At 41.7% G+C, this 18,302-nt stretch overlaps 1 protein-coding gene across 1 annotated transcript in view; it reads right to left on the reverse strand.

Annotated features, from left to right (window-relative positions):
* LOC126235066 (sodium-dependent nutrient amino acid transporter 1-like) overlaps window positions 1–18,002 on the reverse strand; it is a 106,703-nt gene extending 88,701 nt beyond the window's left edge. Inside the window, exons 1-2 of the mRNA XM_049943800.1 lie at window positions 17,994–18,002; window positions 1,169–1,264 (exon numbers count right to left, since the gene is read on the reverse strand). Of these exons, the coding sequence (XP_049799757.1) occupies window positions 1,169–1,264; window positions 17,994–18,002 (105 nt within the window). The remainder of the gene's footprint in view (window positions 1–1,168; window positions 1,265–17,993) is intronic.
* Between the last annotated feature and the right edge of the window lie 300 nt (window positions 18,003–18,302).

Here is an 18,302-nt window from a genome sequence, read left to right on the forward strand (position 1 = left end):
AAAAATGCTTCTGTCGGAGCACAAAAAAGACGAATGTACTCATCTTTTAAATCAGGAAGTGGCAGTGAATGAGAAAGACAGATGTATGAAGAAAATAGCAGTGGGAACCAAAGAGAGAGGAGATAGTGGTGGTCATTGAGAGACAGTGGCAGTAAAAAAGAAAGAGAGACGGATGGAGATTGTAGCAGTGGGAGCAAGAAATAGAGGAGACTGTGGAAATGAAACAGAGAGATGAGTTAAACCTATACAAATAGGCTTGGGTGCGTGTGGAACCGCTAGACTGCCGAACTATAACATTTTTCCTCATATCCTATATGCACGTGCTACAAGTTTCTCAGCCGACGGGTTAAAACTCAAAGGTCATATATCGTGAGGAGACAATGGTGGTTGAAGAGAAATACAGCAGACGTAAGCGAGAAAGAAAAAGATAGTGAGAATCGGAAAGGAAAAGAAGGTGACAAAGACAAAGGCAGCGGGACAGTCAGACAGTGAAGGTGGCAGAGAAGGAGACAGCGGTAAGGAAGAAAGAGAGAAAGGGATGAAAACAGTAACAGTGGGAGAGACAGAAAGGAGAATGTGCCAATGGGAGAAAAAGGAGACGATGGGAGAGAGACAGTGGCAGGGAGTGGAAGATGCCGAGTATGAAGGCTTCGCTACAAGCAGAGACTGGGTAAAATGACTTAGAATGTTCTGTGTTGAAAGAGCGCGAATATGTTCACATATTAAAATTTTTGGTGAGAAATGCGGAACGAGCATTAAGGTAGCTGGTTCCCCCTCTTTTCTGTCACTGTCTTTCAAAGAGGAGCATACTGGCTCCGACAGGAGCATTTTTCAGCTGGTGATTTATGTACCCAACATGGGGCCATTCCAACGCATTTGAATGTTACTGAATAAATTTACTACACTTTTGGAGCTCAGGGTGAAGTTATTCCATTATATTTTCATTTTGCTTCAATCTTTAATGACAAGGTTCTATAATAGCTGCGTACCGTGTTGTCAAAATTTAAAACTTACTTGGCTTCAAATGGCTCTGAGCACTATGGGACTCAACATCTTAGGTCATAAGTCCCCTAGAACTTAGAACTACTTAAACCTAACTAACCTAAGGACATCACACACACCCATGCCCGAGGCAGGATTCGAACCTGCGACCGTAGCAAAAACTTACTTCTTCATCACTATTAGTGGCACTATCGACTGCAGGTGAAGGTTGATCTCCATCAGCGGAACAATATTTGAGGTTTCCATTTACTTCTTCGGGATCCTGCAAAATATAACAATGTTTTAAAATTAAATTCTTTTGGAATTTTGAGGAGTTCTCTAAATATTGCTTCTGAAATTTACGTTTCGTCACACATCCGTCAGTCAACTTATAACCATTTTCATAAAAAATGTCAAGCAAAAACTCGAATTTGTCAAAAAATAATCGGATCATATGTGGCTCTCTACAAGCGTACTTTGTTGATAAATACTATTCCTAGTTCATTCACAAGGATGGTTTGGGTATTGTATCCTTGCTTAGCAAAGTTAAATTGTGAGTCACCGTATAAGTTTAATATGTTATCAGAAATCGAACATACAGTATATTTCTACCATTTTTCCTGAAGCGCCAATAGTCTGCTGATCAGCAAACTGCGTTCTGTTACCAACACTTGCTCTCCGATCAAAGCTTTCTCCTTCTTCCAGTATTTCACTAATATGACAGTCGCGAGAGATGATATAAAAGAATCTGCATGGTTAGGTAAATGGGAATAGTTCTGAACCCTTGCGGCGACTCCCAAGGGGTCACTAAGACAATCAAGAGCTGGAGAAATTAGCAGTTCAGATCCGACCAGGGAGGCTTAATTTATCTCCAGCATAGATTAATGGAAAAGAAAATTGAGAATCTGTTAGATGATGATCAGTTTTGCGTTAGGAAAGGGAAAGATACCAGGGAGGCAGTTCTGACTGTTCGTTGAATAATGGAAAAAAGACCGAAGAAAAATCAAGAAACGTTTATAGGATTTCTCCAAACTGAAAAAGCTTTCGACAGTGTAAAATTGGGCAAGATGTTCGAAATTCTGAGAATAGGGAAAGACAAGTGATACACAATATGCACAAAAATCAGAGGGAACAATAACAGTGGAAGACCAAGTACGAAGTGCTCGGATTAAAAAGGGTGTAAGACAGCATGTAGTCCTTCACCTCTACTGTTCAATCTATATATCGAAGAAGCAATGATGGAAATTAAAAAAAAAAAAAAAGGGTTCAAGAGTGGTGTTAAAATTCAAGGTGGGAGGATATCTATAATACGATTCGCTGTTGACATGGTTGTCCTCAATGAAAATGAAGAAGTTTACAAAATCTCTTGAATGAAATGAACAGTTTAATGAGTACAGAACACAGATTGAGAGTAAATCGAATTAAGGCGAAAGTAATAAGAAGTAGCAGATATGAGAACACCGAGAAACTTAACATCAAAATTGTTGATCACGAAGTAGATGAAGTTAAGGAATTCTTATACCTAAGCAGCAAAGTAATCCATGGCGGACGGAGGATGTAAAAAGAAGACTAGCACAGGCCAGAAGGGGATTCCTGGCCAAAAGAAGTCTGCTTGCATCAAACGTAAGCCTTAATTTGATGACGAAATTTCTGAGAATGCGTGTTTGGAGCACAGCAGTCGATGTTGTTAGAGGGAGCTATAGAGGGTAAAAACTGTAAAGAAAGGCAGAGATAATGATTAAAAAGTAGTGACTTGCACAAGGAACTGGAAATGAACTCAGTATTGCCATAGAATAACTAGTGTCTTAGGTCGAACTCATCGAAACGCTCAAACAGGAATGTAACTGGAATGTAACAGGAGTGTCAAATAATACACCTTTCAACCGTCTAGTTTCAAATCTTATTTTATTTGACAACCAGTTTCAGCGTTTTACTACGCCATCAACAGGCCCCTGACCGATGTGTAGGAAGATTCTACCTCGGTCGTGATTAAAACAGGGACCAGCAATACTGGTATTAGTATATTTTTGCTGTAGCGATCACTTCAGCCATCATATACAGACATGCAACTGTTTTCCGCTATATATAATCTCAGAGTGAAAACGATATAATTCTGCACTACTGACCAGAGATTCTTTGTTCATGTGTTTCAGTTACATTGTTTTCTAGTGGCTGCGCAGTCACTCTTACTCTGAAGAAAACAGTAATACATTTTGAAACAAAAGACAATTTCAGATGCAAATTGTCTATGTAACATCATTAGTAACTACTATTTGAATCAGACATCTGCACCGGAATCTGTTTGGAACCATCTTTCATCTTAAAGGAAGTGACTCACTGACAACAAGTTTCGCTCTATCATATCTATTACGCCAAGTCAGCTGATAGGAGAGACGTGTGTAATAAGTTAAGACACCATAGGCAGTGTTATTCCTCTAGCGACTGTTATTGATTTATGATTTTAACCCGAGAATGACTGTTCCATCGGTTAAAAATGCTATATCACGAGTTAGATAATTACACTAACGAGAAGAAATCGCAATACGAACAAAGCTTTTGCGACATAAACGAAAGCTGGTAAGTGTGTTTCTACATCTGAAACATGATGTCTACTCAAATTTTGCGACAGTCGTATAAGATTGGCGCCACTAGCGCCACTATGAGAATACAAATCAGGTTTGCTTTAAATACACGCTTTTACGGTCTTAGGCGTTAATTACATTTGAGAATGGAGGCAGTCAGTTGACGTTAGTCAAGAATGTCTTTAAGGCGACAAAGATGCTATTTTCAACATCTCACTGAGTTTGAATGAGATCTTGTAATAGAGCTACGAGAAGCTGGGCTTTCCTTCTTGCACAAAAACTTGGCAGGAATGTAGCCACTGTACATGATATCTGGCAGCAATGGTCACGGGAATGGCTCTAGTGCATCGTACTCCATCTGCAGCAGCTATCTGACGAGTAGTTGGCATCACAGCGACACAACGAACTGATACAAATCAATTACTTCAAGGACAGCTCCGTCATGTGGGATGCATTTCACTGACCCCAAATCACCACCATTTGCTACTACAGTTGTGTCAAGCGAGAGCTCATTGGAGGGCAGGGTGGAGGTCTGTTGTGTTTTCTGGTGGATAACTGGTTCTGCCTCGGAGCCAGTGATGGCGAGTGTTGGTTAGAAAGAGGCCAGTTGAGAGCCTACATCCAAACTGTCTGTGTGCTAGGTACATTGCACCTACACCTGGAGTTATGGTGTGGGATGCGATTTCGTATGACAGCAGGAGCATTCCCTTGGTTATCCCACGCAACCTGATTGCAAAATTGTGCCACAGTCTGGTGATTCATCCTGCTGTGCTGCCATTCATGAACAGCGTTCCAGTGGGTGTTTTCCAACAGAACAGTGCTCGCCCACATAACGCTGTTGTAACCTAAGACCCTATACAGAGTGTCGTCATGTTGTCTTGGCCTGCTCAATCACCAAATATTTCTCCAATCGAGCACATATTTGACATCATTGATCGACAGCTCCAGCAACATCCACAGACAGCGTTAACCATCTCTGTATTTACCGACCAAGTGCAATGGGCGTGGAACACCATCTCACAAACTGACATCCGGATCCTGTACAACACATTGCATGCACCTTTGCGTGCTTGCATTCAACATTCTGGCGTTACACTAGTTATTAATGTACCAGCAATTCACATTTGCAGTGGCTTATTTCACCCTTACGTTAACCTGTGATCCTGCAATGTTAATTCCTTAAATATGTTACCTTGACATAGGCATTTCCGAAATTTCGTTACTCTATATTAATTATTTTTTGGTCTCGCGATTTTTTCTGTCGGTGTATTTGTTAAGGTTTTAATCCATTTTAAGCAAGCGTGAATTCTTCAGGAAAGAGAGAAATTTGAATCGTTAGAGGACCGTTTCGAAATTGACTACGTATGTAACATTTACTTTCGATAGCTTTTGAAATTCACAAAAGACATATATGCGAAAGACAAAATTGTTTAAGAGAATAAGACTACTGACATTTATTATTAATAATATCTGTTTCAACGTGGCGAACGCTTAGGGAATGTTCTGAGAACGTGTGGTAGTTGTGTTAAATAGGCTAGTGTAAATTTCGTACATTAAACGAGTTAATCTCAAAGGACAACTGCAGGACATGATAAAGTAATATACAGACACTTGTGGTTTTCAGTCCAAAGACTGGTTTGGTGCGCGCTACTTTATCCTATGCACGTCTCGTCATCTCTGAATATCTACTGCATCCTACATGCACGTAAATTTGTTTACTGCAGTCAAGCTTTAGTCCCCTCTTCAGTTTTTATCACTCACACTTTCCACCATTACCAAACAAACTACTCCTCCATTCCTCATTCGCTATCGATTCATCCTTTCTTTCAGTCAAGTTATGCCACAGAGCCCTTCCCTCCCCAATTCAAGGGAGCGCTCTTTGATTAGCTACTCGAAGAGTAATCTTATGCAGAACTACATTCCAAAAGCTTCTACTCTTCTCATCCGTACTGTTTATCGTCCACATTACATTTTCGTATTAAGTTACATCCAGACAAATACTTATTGGGTAGTTAAATTTGAATTCGATGTTAACACATTTATCTCTTTCAGAAACGGTCTTCTTGCTATTACCAGTCTGCATTTTAAGTCTTCTTTCAGTGATCGTCAGCTATTTCACTGTCCAAATTACAAGCATCAACTGCTGCTACTATGTATCGTTTCCTTCTCTAACTCCCTGAGCCTTTCCTGGCTTAATTCGATTACGATTATGTTTTCAGGATTCTATTCATTCCGCTCAATTGATCTTCAATGTCCTTTGCCCTCTCTGATAGAATTACGATGTCCTCTGCTGCCTTCACTACTTCATCCCTCAGAGCTACCCATTCTTCTTCTACTGTATTTCTTTCCCCCATTCCTGTCAATTGTTCCCTTATGCACTCCCTGAAACTCTCTACTTTACTGTATGATTAAATGATGATGGCGTCCTCTTGGGTAAAATATTCCGGAGGTAAAATAGTCCCCCATTCGGATCTCCGGGCGGGGACTACTCAAGAGGACGTCGTTATCAGGAGAAAGAAAACTGGCATTCTACGGATCGGAGCGTGGAATGTCAGATCCCTTAATCGGTCAGGTAGGTTAGAAAATTTAGAAAGGGAAATGGATAGGTTAAAGTTAGATATAGTGGGAATTAGTGAAGTTCGGTGGTAGGAGGAACAAGACTTTTGGTCAGGTGATTATAGGGTTATAAATACAAAATCAAATAGGGGTAATGCAGGAGTAGGTTTAATAATGAATAAAAAAATAGGAGTGCGGGTTAGCTACTACAAACAGCATAGTGAACGCATTATTGTGGCCAAGATAGACACAAAGCCCATGCCTACTACAGTAGTACAAGTTTATATGCCAACTAGCTCTGCAGATGATGAAGAAATTGATGAAATGTATGACGAGATAAAAGAAATTATTCAGGTAGTGAAGGGAGACGAAAATTTAATAGTCATGGGTGACTGGAATTCGTCAGTAGGAAAAGGGAGAGAAGGAAACATAGTAGGTGAATATGGATAGGGGGGAAGAAATGAAAGAGGAAGCCGCCTTGTAGAATTTTGCACAGAGCATAACTTAATCATAGCTAACACTTGGTTCAAGAATCATAAAAGAAGGTTGTATACCTGGAAGAATCCTGGAGATACTAATAGGTATCAGATAGATTATATAATGGTAAGACAGAGATTTAGGAACCAGGTTTTAAATTGTAAGACATTTCCAGGGGCAGATGTGGATTCTGACCACAATCTATTGGTTATGAACTGCAGTTTGAAACTGAAGAAACTGCAAAAAGGTGGGAATTTAAGGAGATGGGACCTGGATAAACTGAAAGAACCAGAGGTTGTAGAGAGTTTCAGGGAGAGCATAAGGGAACAATTGACAGAAATGGGGGAAAGAAATACAGTAGAAGAAGAATGGGTAGCTCTGAGGGATGAAGTAGTGAAGGCAGCAGAGGATCAAGTAGGTAAGAAGACGAGGGCTAATAGAAATCCTTGGGTAACAGAAGAAATATTGAATTTAATTGATGAAAGGAGAAAATATAAAAATGCAATAAATGAAGTAGGCAAAAGGGAATACAAACGTCTCAAAAATGAGATCGACAGAAAGTGCAAAATGGCTAAGCAGGGATGGCTAGAGGACAAATGTAAGGATGTAGAGGCTTGTCTCACTAGGGGTAAGATAGATACTGCCTACAGGAAAATTAAAGAGACCTTTGGAGAGAAGAAAACCACTTGTATGAATATCAAGAGCTCAGATGGAAACCCAGTTCTAAGCAAAGAAGGGAAGGCAGAAAGGTGGAAGGAGTATATAGAGGGTTTATACAAGGGCGATGTACTTGAGGACAATATTATGGAAATGGAAGAGAATGTAGATGAAGATGAAATGGGAGATAAGATACTGCGTGAAGAGTTTGACAGAGCACTGAAAGACCTGAGTCGAAACAAGGCCCCGGGAGTAGACAACATTCCATTAGAACTACTGATGGCCTTGGGAGAGCCAGACCTGACAAAACTCTACCATTTGGTGAGCAAGATGTATGAGACAGGCGAAATACCCTCAGACTTCAAGAAGAATATAATAATTCCAATACCAAAGAAAGCAGGTGTTGACAGATGTGAAAATTACCGAACTATCAGTTTAATAAGTCACAGCTGCAAAATACTAACGCGAATTCTTTACAGACGAATGGAAAAACTGGTAGAAGCGGACCTCGGGGAAGATCAGTTTGGATTCCGTAGAAATGTTGGAACACGTGAGGCAATACTAACCTTACGACTTATCGTAGAAGAAAGATTAAGAAATGGCAAACCTACGTTTCTAGCATTTGTAGACTTAGAGAAAGCTTTTGACAACGTTAACTGGAATACTCTCTTTCAAATTCTGAAGGTGGCAGGGGTAAAATACAGGGAGCGAAAGGCTATTTACAATTTGTACAGAAACCAGATGGCAGTTATAAGAGTCGAGGGGCATGAAAGGGAAGCAGTGGTTGGGAAAGGAGTGAGACAGGGTTGTAGCCTCTCCCCGATGTTATTCAATCTGTATATTGAGCAAGCAGTAAAGGAAACAAAAGAAAAATTCGGAGTAGGTATTAAAATTCATGGAGAAGAAGTAAAAACTTTGAGGTTCGCCGATGACATTGTAATTCTGTCAGAGACAGCAAAGGACTTGGAAGAGCAGTTGAACGGAATGGACAGTGTCTTGAAAGGAGGATATAAGATGAAAATCAACAAAAGCAAAACGAGGATAATGGAATGTAGTCAAATTAAATCGGGTGATGCTGAGGGGATTAGATTAGGAAATGAGACACTTAAAGTAGTAAAGGAGTTTTGCTATTTAGGGAGTAAAATAACTGATGATGGTCGAAGTAGAGATGATATAAAATGTAGACTGGCAATGGCAAGGAAATCGTTTCTGAAGAAGAGAAATTTGTTAACATCGAGTATAGATTTAAGTGTCAGGAAGTCGTTTCTAAAAGTATTTGTATGGAGTGTAGCCATGTATGGAAGTGAAACATGGACGATAACCAGTTTGGACAAGAAGAGAATAGAAGCTTTCGAAACGTGGTGCTACAGAAGAATGCTGAAGATAAGGTGGGTAGATCACGTAACTAATGAGGAGGTACTGAATAGGATTGGGGAGAAGAGAAGTTTGTGGCACAACTTGACTAGAAGAAGGGATCGGTTGGTAGGACATGTTTTGAGGCATCAAGGGATCACAAATTTAGCATTGGAGGGCAGCGTGGAGGGTAAAAATCGTAGAGGGAGACCAAGAGATCAATACACTAAGCAGATTCAGAAGGATGTAGGTTGCAGTAGGTACTGGGAGATGAAGAAGCTTGCACAGGATAGAGTAGCATGGAGAGCTGCATCAAACCAGTCTCAGGACCGAAGACCACAACAACAACAACAACAAGCAGATCTCAAAGTTTTAATTTCTTCTTCTTAACATTACTTTCCTTTTCCTAATTTCTCCTTTCTTTCCTTCGGCACTTGCTCTCCACTGAGATGACAAAAGTCTTGGGATACCTCCTAATATCGTATGGGACCTTCTTTTTCCCGTCGCAGTGCAGCAGATAGACTTTGCATAGACTCAACAAGTCGCTGGAAGTCCCCTGCAGAAATATTGAGCTATGGTGACTCTATAGCCGTCCATAACTGCGAAAGCTTTGCCGGTGCAGGATTTTGTGGACGTGCTGACCTCTCAATTACGCTCCAAAAGTGTTACATGGGATTCATGTCGGGCGATCTGCGTAGCCAAATCAGTCGCTCGAACTGTCCAGCATGTTCTTGAAAGCAGTCGCGAACAGTTGTGGCCCAGTGACATGACGAATTATCATGGGAACTACAAGCCCATAATTGGTTGCAAATGATCTACAAATAGCGAACGTAATCATTCCCAGTCAATCATCGCTTTAGATGGGCCAGGGGACCCAGTCCATTCCACTTATACATAGCCCACACCATTACTGAGCTATCACCTGTTTACGCAGGGCCTTGTTGATGACTTGGATCCATGGTTTCGTGAGATCTGCGCTACACTGGAACCCTACCATCAGCTATTACCCACTGCAGTCAGGGCTCATGTGACCAGGTCATGGTTTTCCAGTCGCCTAGGGTCCAACCGATGTAGCCCAGGAGAGGCGCTACAGGTGATATGCTGTTAGCAACGGTGCTCGTGTCGGTCGTCTGCTGCCATACCCCATTAACATCAGATTTTACCGCACTGTGCTAACGGATACGTTCATCGTACATCCCACATTGATTTCTACGGTTATTTCATGCAGTGTTGCTTGCCTGATAGCACTAACAACTCCACGCAAACACCGCTGCTTTAGGTCGTTACGTGAAGGTCATCGGCTACTGCGTTGTCCATGATGAGAGGTAATTCCCGATATTTAGTACTCTCGGCCCACTCTTGACACTATGGATCTCAGAATATTGCATTCAAAAACGATTTCCAGGATGGAATGTCCAATGCATCTACATCCAACTACCATACAGCGTTCAAAGTCTGTTAATTCCTGTCGTGCGGCCCTTATCACGTCGGAAAAATTTTCAGATGAATCACCTGAGTACAAATGACAGCTCTGCCCATGCATTGCCCTTTTATACCCTAAGTGGTACTATCTGTATAAGGAGCATGTCAATATCGCATGACTTTTGACACCTCAGTGTACATACAGAATGAGAAACATGGAGGGGTAGGTTAGAACGCCATCGGCCTTACCGCAGTGGTAACACCGGTTCCCGTCAGATCACCGAAGATAAGCGCTGTCGGTTTGGGCTAGCACTTGGATGGGTAAGGGGTGCACTCAGCCCTTGTGAGGCAAACTGAGGAGCTACTTCATTGAGAAGTAGCGGCTCCGGTCTCGTAAACTGACGTACGGTCGGGAGAGTGGAGTGCTGACCATAAGTCCCTCCATATCCGCATTCAGTGACGCCTGTGGGCTGAGGATGACATGGCGGCCGGTCGCTACCGCTAGGTCTTCCAAGGCCTGTTCTAAAGGAGTTTAGATTAGTTTAGTAGCGTAGAACACTTTCTCACAGCAATCTCATCGTCAGAACGATGCAGGAGAAACCGTTTTGTAAACTTGGTAACATAATCACAGGGGACAATAGATGCTTAATGGAAGTGAACAGAAGGATAATATTGGCAGTAGGCATTTATGACTAAGGAAAACATTTTTACCCGAACATGTGAATACTGAAGTCCGAATATCATTTGCAAAATCACTTGTATGGAGCACACTTCTCTATGTATATAGAACTTGTGGTCTGGGTGAATTGGGAAATAGCCGACATGGAGCTACTGAAATATGGGTATGGTGGAAGATGGCAAGAATGAGCAATACGGAAAGAAAAACCAACATCGAAGTCTTGAGGGAAGCCAACAGAAGACTATTAAAGGAAATAGAAAAGAGAAAAATAAAGTATGCTGGATATGTCATCTGACACAACACCTTCATCATTTAATATTCTTGAAGGGAAAGTGCTCGGAAGGAAAGGAAGAAGACGGGGTAGGATGAAGTACTTGGGAGGCATCTAGAAGAGGATAGGATGCGACAATTACATGGAAATGAAACGAAAGGCCAATGACAGAAGCGAGTGGTTGCATCGACAAGGCATAATCCTTTAGAACATATATATACGACTCTTTGTAGTCGGGCTTCTGTACAAGTTTTAGACAGCCTTCGCTCCCTGTGTGTTTGCCTGACATCTTAAGAATTTCGACAAGTGTATTCCATTCAACAGCGTCAAAAACATTAAGTGTCTACAAATGCTATTAATAACGATTTACCTTATTTCATCGTATCATCTAAGAAGGAGAACTGTAGGGCCCCCCTAGACAGGTCAGGCGTGCACTACACACCGGAAGCAGCTACTAGGGTAGCAGAGTACGTGTGGCGTGCACACGGGGGTTTTTTAGGTTAGAGGGACCCCCCCTTGGGCGAAACGATAAAATACCTGACGGCTTACCAGAGAGAACATCAGCATCGTTGATAAAGAACGTCCGTCCTCAGAGACCAAAAACAGGAAAGGTTAACGTAATATTGGTAAACTGCAGGAGTATCCAGGGCAAGGTTCCTGAGTTGGTATCGCTTATTGAAGGAAATAGTGCGCATATAGTATTAGGAACGGAAAGTTGGTTAAAACCGGAAGTGAACAGTAACGAAATCCTAGACACAGAATGGAATATATACCGCAAGGATAGGATAAACGCCAATGGTGGAGGAGTATTTATAGCAGTAAAGAATTCAATAATATCCAGTGAAGTTATTAGCGAATGCGAATGTGAAATAATCTGGGTTAAGTTAAGTATCAAAGGTGGGTCAGATATGATAGTCGGATGCTTCTATAGACCACCTGCATCAGCAACCGTAGTAGTTGAGCGCCTCAGAGAGAACCTGCAGAACGTCGTGAAGAAGTTTCGTGATCATACTATTGTAATATCGGGAGACTTCAATCTACCAGGTATAGAATGGGGTAGTCACACAATCAGAACTGGAGCCAGGGACAGAGACTCTTGTGACATTATCCTGACTGCCTTGTCCGAGAATTACTTCGAGCAGATAGTTAGAGAACCAACTCGTGAAGCTAACGTTTTAGACCTCATAGCAACAAATAGACCGGAACTTTTCGACTCCGTGAATGTAGAAGAGGGTATCAGTGATCATAAGTCAGTGGTTGCATCAATGACTACAAGTGTAATAAGAAATGCCAAGAAAGAAAGGAAAATATATTTGCTTAACAAGAGTGATAGGGCACAAATCGCAGAATATCTGAGTGACCACCATCAAACGTTCATTTCTGAGGAAGAGGATGTGGAACAAAAATGGAAAAAATTCAGAAACATCGTCCAGTACGCCTTAGATAAGTTCGTACCGACTAAGGTCCAAAGCGAGGGGAAAGATCCACCGTGGTATAACAATCATGTACGAAAGGTACTACGGAAACAAAGAAAGCTTCATCATAGGTTTAAGAGTAGTCGAATCATAGCTGATAAGGAAAAGCTGAACGAAGCGAAAAAGAGCGTAAAGAGAGCAATGAGAGAAGCATTCAACGAATTCGAACATAAAACATTGGCAAACAATCTAAACAAGAACCCTAAAAAGTTTTGGTCATATGTAAAATCGGTAAGCGGATCTAAATCCCCTATTCAGTCACTCGTTGACCACGATGGCACCGAAACAGAGGACGACCGAAGAAAGGCAGAAATACTGAATTCAGTGTTCCGAAACTGTTTCACTGCGGAAAATCGTAACACGGTCCCTGACTTCAGCCGTCGCACGGACGCCAAAATGGAAAATATTGAAATAAACGATATCGGAATTGAAAAACAACTGCTATCACTTAGTAGCGGAAAAGCATCCGGACCAGACGAGATACCCGTAAGATTCTACAGTGATTATGCTAAAGAACTTGCCCCCTTTCTATCAGCAATTTATCGTAGATCTCTGGAAGAACGTAAAGTACCTAGCGACTGGAAGAAAGCGCAGGTCGTTCCCATTTTCAAGAAGGGTCATAAATCAGATGCGAATAATTATAGGCCTATTTCGCTTACGTCAATCTGTTGTAGAATAATGGAACATGTTTTATGTTCTCGTATTATGACGTTCTTAGATAATACAAATCTCCTTCATCATAACCAACATGGATTCCGCAAACAGAGATCGTGTGAAACTCAGCTCGCCCTATTTGTCCAAGAAATTCACAGTGCCGTAGACACTGGCGAGCAGATTGATGCTGTATTCCTGGACTTCAGGAAGGCATTTGATACGGTTCCGCACTTACGTTTAGTGAAAAAAATACGAGCTTACGGAATATCGGACCAGGTTTGTGATTGGATTCAGGATTTCCTAGAAGAAAGAACACAACATGTCATTCTTAACGGTTCAAAATCTGCAGATGTAGAGGTAATTTCGGGAGTACCGCAAGGAAGCGTGATAGGACCTTTATTGTTTACAATATAAATAAATGACTTAGTTGACAACATCGGTAGCTCCGTGAGGCTATTTGCAGATGACACGGTTGTCTAAAAGAAAGTAGCAACATCAGAAGACTCGTACGTACTCCAGGAAGACCTGCAGAGGATTAATGAATGGTGCGACAGCTGGCAGCTTTCCCTAAACGTAGATAAATGTAATATAATGCGCATACACAGGGGCAGAAATCCATTCCAGTACGATTATGCCATAGGTGGTAAATCATTGGAAGCGGTAACGACCGTAAAATACTTAGGAGTTACTATCCGGAGCGATCTGAAGTGGAATGATCACATAAAACAAATAGTGGGAAAAGCAGGCGCCAGGTTGAGATTCATAGGAAGAATTCTAAGAAAATGTGACTCATTGACGAAAGAAGTAGCTTACAAAACGCTTGTTCGTCCGATTCTTGAGTATTGCTCATCAGTATGGGACCCTTACCAGGTTGGATTAATAGAAGAGATAGACATGATCCAGCGAAAAGCAGCGCGATTCGTCATGGGGACATTTAGTCAGCGCGAGAGCGTTACGGAGATGCTGAACAAGCTCCAGTGGCGGACACTTCAAGAAAGGCGTTACGCAATACGGAGAGGTTTATTATCGAAATTACGAGAGAGCACATTCCGGGAAGAGATGGGCAACATATTACTACCGCCCACATATATCTCGCGTAATGATCACAACGAAAAGATCCGAGAAATTAGAGCAAATACGGAGACTTACAAGCAGTCGTTCTTCCCACGCACAATTCGTGAATGGAACAGGGAAGGGGGGATCAGATAGTGGTACAATAAGTACCCTCCGCCACACACCGTAAGGTGGCTCGCGGAGTATAGATGTAGATGTAGATGTAGATGTAGATAAGGCATAAGGTCGTGATTGGTTCGCAGGTTCCTTCGTTTCTCCAGAATTAAGCTGATCATCCCCAGCAGGCTTCTACCACTCGTTTCATCCTTCAAGTACTTTATAATCATAATTCATTAACCTATGGGTTCGGAAATACTCATACGTACCTGTCAACATTTGCCTTCTTTAGTATGATGTTTATTACATTCTTCTCTAAGACTAAGGGTATTTTGTCTACCTACACACCAAGTCAATTAGTTTTGACATGGTTGATTTTCCCTATGATTGCTCAGCGAGTATATCTGTTCCAGCTGAAACGTTTCTACTTAGGTCTTTCAGTGCTCTGTCAAATTCTTCTCGCGGTATCGCTCACCCGAACTCACTTTCATCCATACGCAAGTTTCTTTCCTTTACATAACCTTTGTATACATTCCTTCCACTTTTCAGTCGTCCTTTAGTACCAGATTGCCATCTGAGCTCTTGAACTTCACACAACTGCATCTTTACTGTCCAAAATTGTACTACACGCAGAATCCATCTTCCCTGTATTCATTCATAGTTATACGCATTGCATTTGATTTCCAGCCGTTTGTGTTTTGCCATTTTGCACTTACTATCAGTCTAATTATTTCAACGTGATATTCTCATTTACCTGCGTCACTTGCCACATTTTTACATTTTCACCTTTCCCAAATTAAATTTTATATCTCTCATGTTATCTAAGAATTTCTGTGAAGCCTTATCTATTTACATGACTGTCGCTCTGCTGCCTTCTCTATATCATATCTCAAATTTAGCCACTGATTTTCTATTTTATTTACAAACCGCTCATTAGCTTCAATAAACTTAATAATTGAGATGTAGTTCCCGGTAGAGGCACACCGTACAATACCGTGGCTACGGTTGAGTAATCAAAGGAATAGTACAGCATTGTTCAGCATGACAAGTCCATATTCGCTTTGTAGCGGACGTAAGTTATAAAATAGCATTAAACAACGTAGAACGCTCCCGTAATACCATGAGTATCAATACCTGGTGAACTAACGGGATCCCATATACAGGAAAAATGACCAAAAACCGACCGTATATAATAGTCTATGCGATTATGTAAAATTAAGCAGCACCGATCCCTCAATTGCCTTAACAGCTCAGTTCATCGCAAAGCCAGACGGCAAGAAGCTGCACTTAAACTATGTGATCAAAAGTATCCGGATATCTGGCTGAAAATGACTTGCAGGTTCGTGTCACCCTCCATCGGTAATGCTGGAATTCAATATGATGTTGGCCAATCCTTAGCCTTGATGACAGCTTCCACTCTCGCAGACATACGTCCAATCAGAAGCTGGAAGGTTTCTTGGGGAATGGCAGCCCATTCTTCACGGAGTAATGCACTGAAGAGAGGTATTGGTGTCGGTTGATGAGGCTTAGCATGAAGTCGGCATTCCAAAACATCCCAAAGGTGTTCTATAGGATGTAGGTCAGGAATCTGTGCAGGCTAGGTTTGTTACTATCCTGTAACCACTCCACCAGAGGCCGTGCATTATGAACAGGTGCTCCATCGTGTTGAAAGATGCAATCGCCATCCCCGAATTGCTCTTCAACAGTGGGAAATAAGAAGGTGCTTAAAACATCAATGTAGGCCTGTGCTGTGATAGTGCCACGCAAAACAACAAGGAGTGCAAGCCCCCTCCATGAAAAACACAACCACACCATAACACCACAGCCTCTGAATTTTACTGTTGGCACTACACACGCTGGCAGATGACGTACACTGGGCATTCACCATACTCACATCCTACCATCGGTTCGCCACATTGCGTACCGTGATTCGTCACTCCACACAACAATCGTCCAATGTTTAGGCTCCTTACACCAAGCGGAGTGTCGTTTGGCATTTAACGGCGTGATGTGTGGCTTATGAGCATCCGCTAGACTATGAAATCGAAGTTTTCTCACCTCCAGCCTAACTGTCATAGTAACTGCAGTGGATCCCGATGCAGTTTGGAATTCCTGTGTGATGGTATGGATAGATGTCTGCCTATTACACATTACGACCCTCTTCAACTGCCGGCGGTCTCTGTCAGTCAACAGACGTAGAAGGGCCTGTACGCTTTTGTGCTGTACATGTCCCTTCACGTTTCCACTTCACTACCACATTGGAAACAGTGGACCTATGGATGTTTAGGAGTTGGAAATCTCGGATACAGACGTATCACACAAGTGACACCCAATCATCTGACCACGTTCGAAGTCCGTGAGTTCCGCGGAGCGCACCATTCTGCTCTCTCATGATGTCTAATGACTACTGATGTCTCTGATATGGAGTACCTGACGGTAGTCAGCAGCACAATGCACCTAATATGAAAAACGTATATTTTTGGGGGTGTCCGGATACTTTGATCATAGTGTATTACCGCAATCGCGCGCAGTGGATGTTTAAGGACAATTGTCGTGTCTAAGAGGGCTGCTCAGGTTGTCTCCTAAATCGTTTACGTAGATCTAAAACAAAAGAGGGCCTATAATACTTCCTTGGGGAACACCAGACATAGCTCCTGTTTTACTCGATGTCTTTTCTTCAGTTATTACGAAATGTGGCCTTCCTACAGGAAATCACGAATCCACTCACAGAACTGAGACGATACTCCATAATCCCGTAATTTACTTAGAAGTCAATTGTGAGCAACAGTGTCAAAAGCCTTCTGGAAATCTAAGAATATAGAATCAATTTGACGTCCCCTGTCGGTAACACTCATTACTTCGTGAGAATAAAGAGCTACTTATGTTTCACAAGAACGATATTTTCTGAATCCATGTTGGCTATCTGTCAATAAACCGGTTTGTTCGAGGTGATTTATAATGTTCTGCCATAGTATATGTTCCAAAATCCTACTACAGATTGAAGTTAGTGATATTGGTCGGCCGGCCGGGGTGGCCGAGCGGTTCTAGGCGCTTCCGTCTGGAACCGCGCGACCGCTACGGTTGCAGGTTCGAATCCTGCCTCGGACATGGATGTGTGTGATGTCCTTAGGTTAGTTAGGTTTAAGTAGTTCTAAGTTCTAGGGGACTGATGACCTCAGAAGTTAAGTCCCATAGTGCTCAGAGCCATTTGAACCATTTTTTATATGGGTCTGTAATTCAGAGGATTACTCATATTTCCTTTCTTGATGTGACTTGTGTAACTTTCCAGTCTTTGGGCACGGATCTTTCTACGAGCGAAGAACGGAGCTGCTGTATCGGCATACTCTGAAAGGAATCTGACTGGCGCACGATATGGACCGAAGGCAGTCCCTTTCTTAAGTGTTTCAAGTGTTTTATTAAGTGTTTTAAGCTGATCTTAACAGTGAAGATAAATCTTCAGGCTTTTAGACGTAGGCAATGATATCTTTAAATCTAGCAGCTAGTAGTTCTCAGCATAAACTAGCCTTTCTTTAAACTAGTCCACCAGAAAGAAGCTTGATGTAAAGTGTGCTATTAGCGTCTTGCTACACTGTTATACAGATAACTTATATTATGCAGGATGTCCCATTCGAAAGAGGCCCCACAAACAAACATTTCCTTAAATTACACTTATAGGCTTCGCATAAAAATCACGAAATGAAATGAATGTGTCATACCTTGTTCATGGGGAAATAAATGTGATTCATAAAAGGTGATGGAAGTGACCGCCCTCGACTTGCAAACACAGCTAATCACATGTAATTCGTATTATAAATGGTATCTTCTCTCAGCCATTATTTCGGTTTGTCGTAGTTTCTCTGTGTGATTTAAATTACAATATAGTAATCTAGGTTCAGTGTTTCAGTGCCTTCCTTAAATCACTTCTTTCAACACGGTCCAAAAATACGCCTGGATCTCCATTTACCTCCATACAGACGGGACGTTAAAATTTAATTACGTCTGCCAGTATCACATTTACTTCCACA

The sequence above is a fragment of the Schistocerca nitens genome, chromosome 2 (genome assembly GCF_023898315.1).
Source record: "Schistocerca nitens isolate TAMUIC-IGC-003100 chromosome 2, iqSchNite1.1, whole genome shotgun sequence".
NCBI classification, from domain to species: domain Eukaryota; kingdom Metazoa; phylum Arthropoda; class Insecta; order Orthoptera; family Acrididae; genus Schistocerca; species Schistocerca nitens.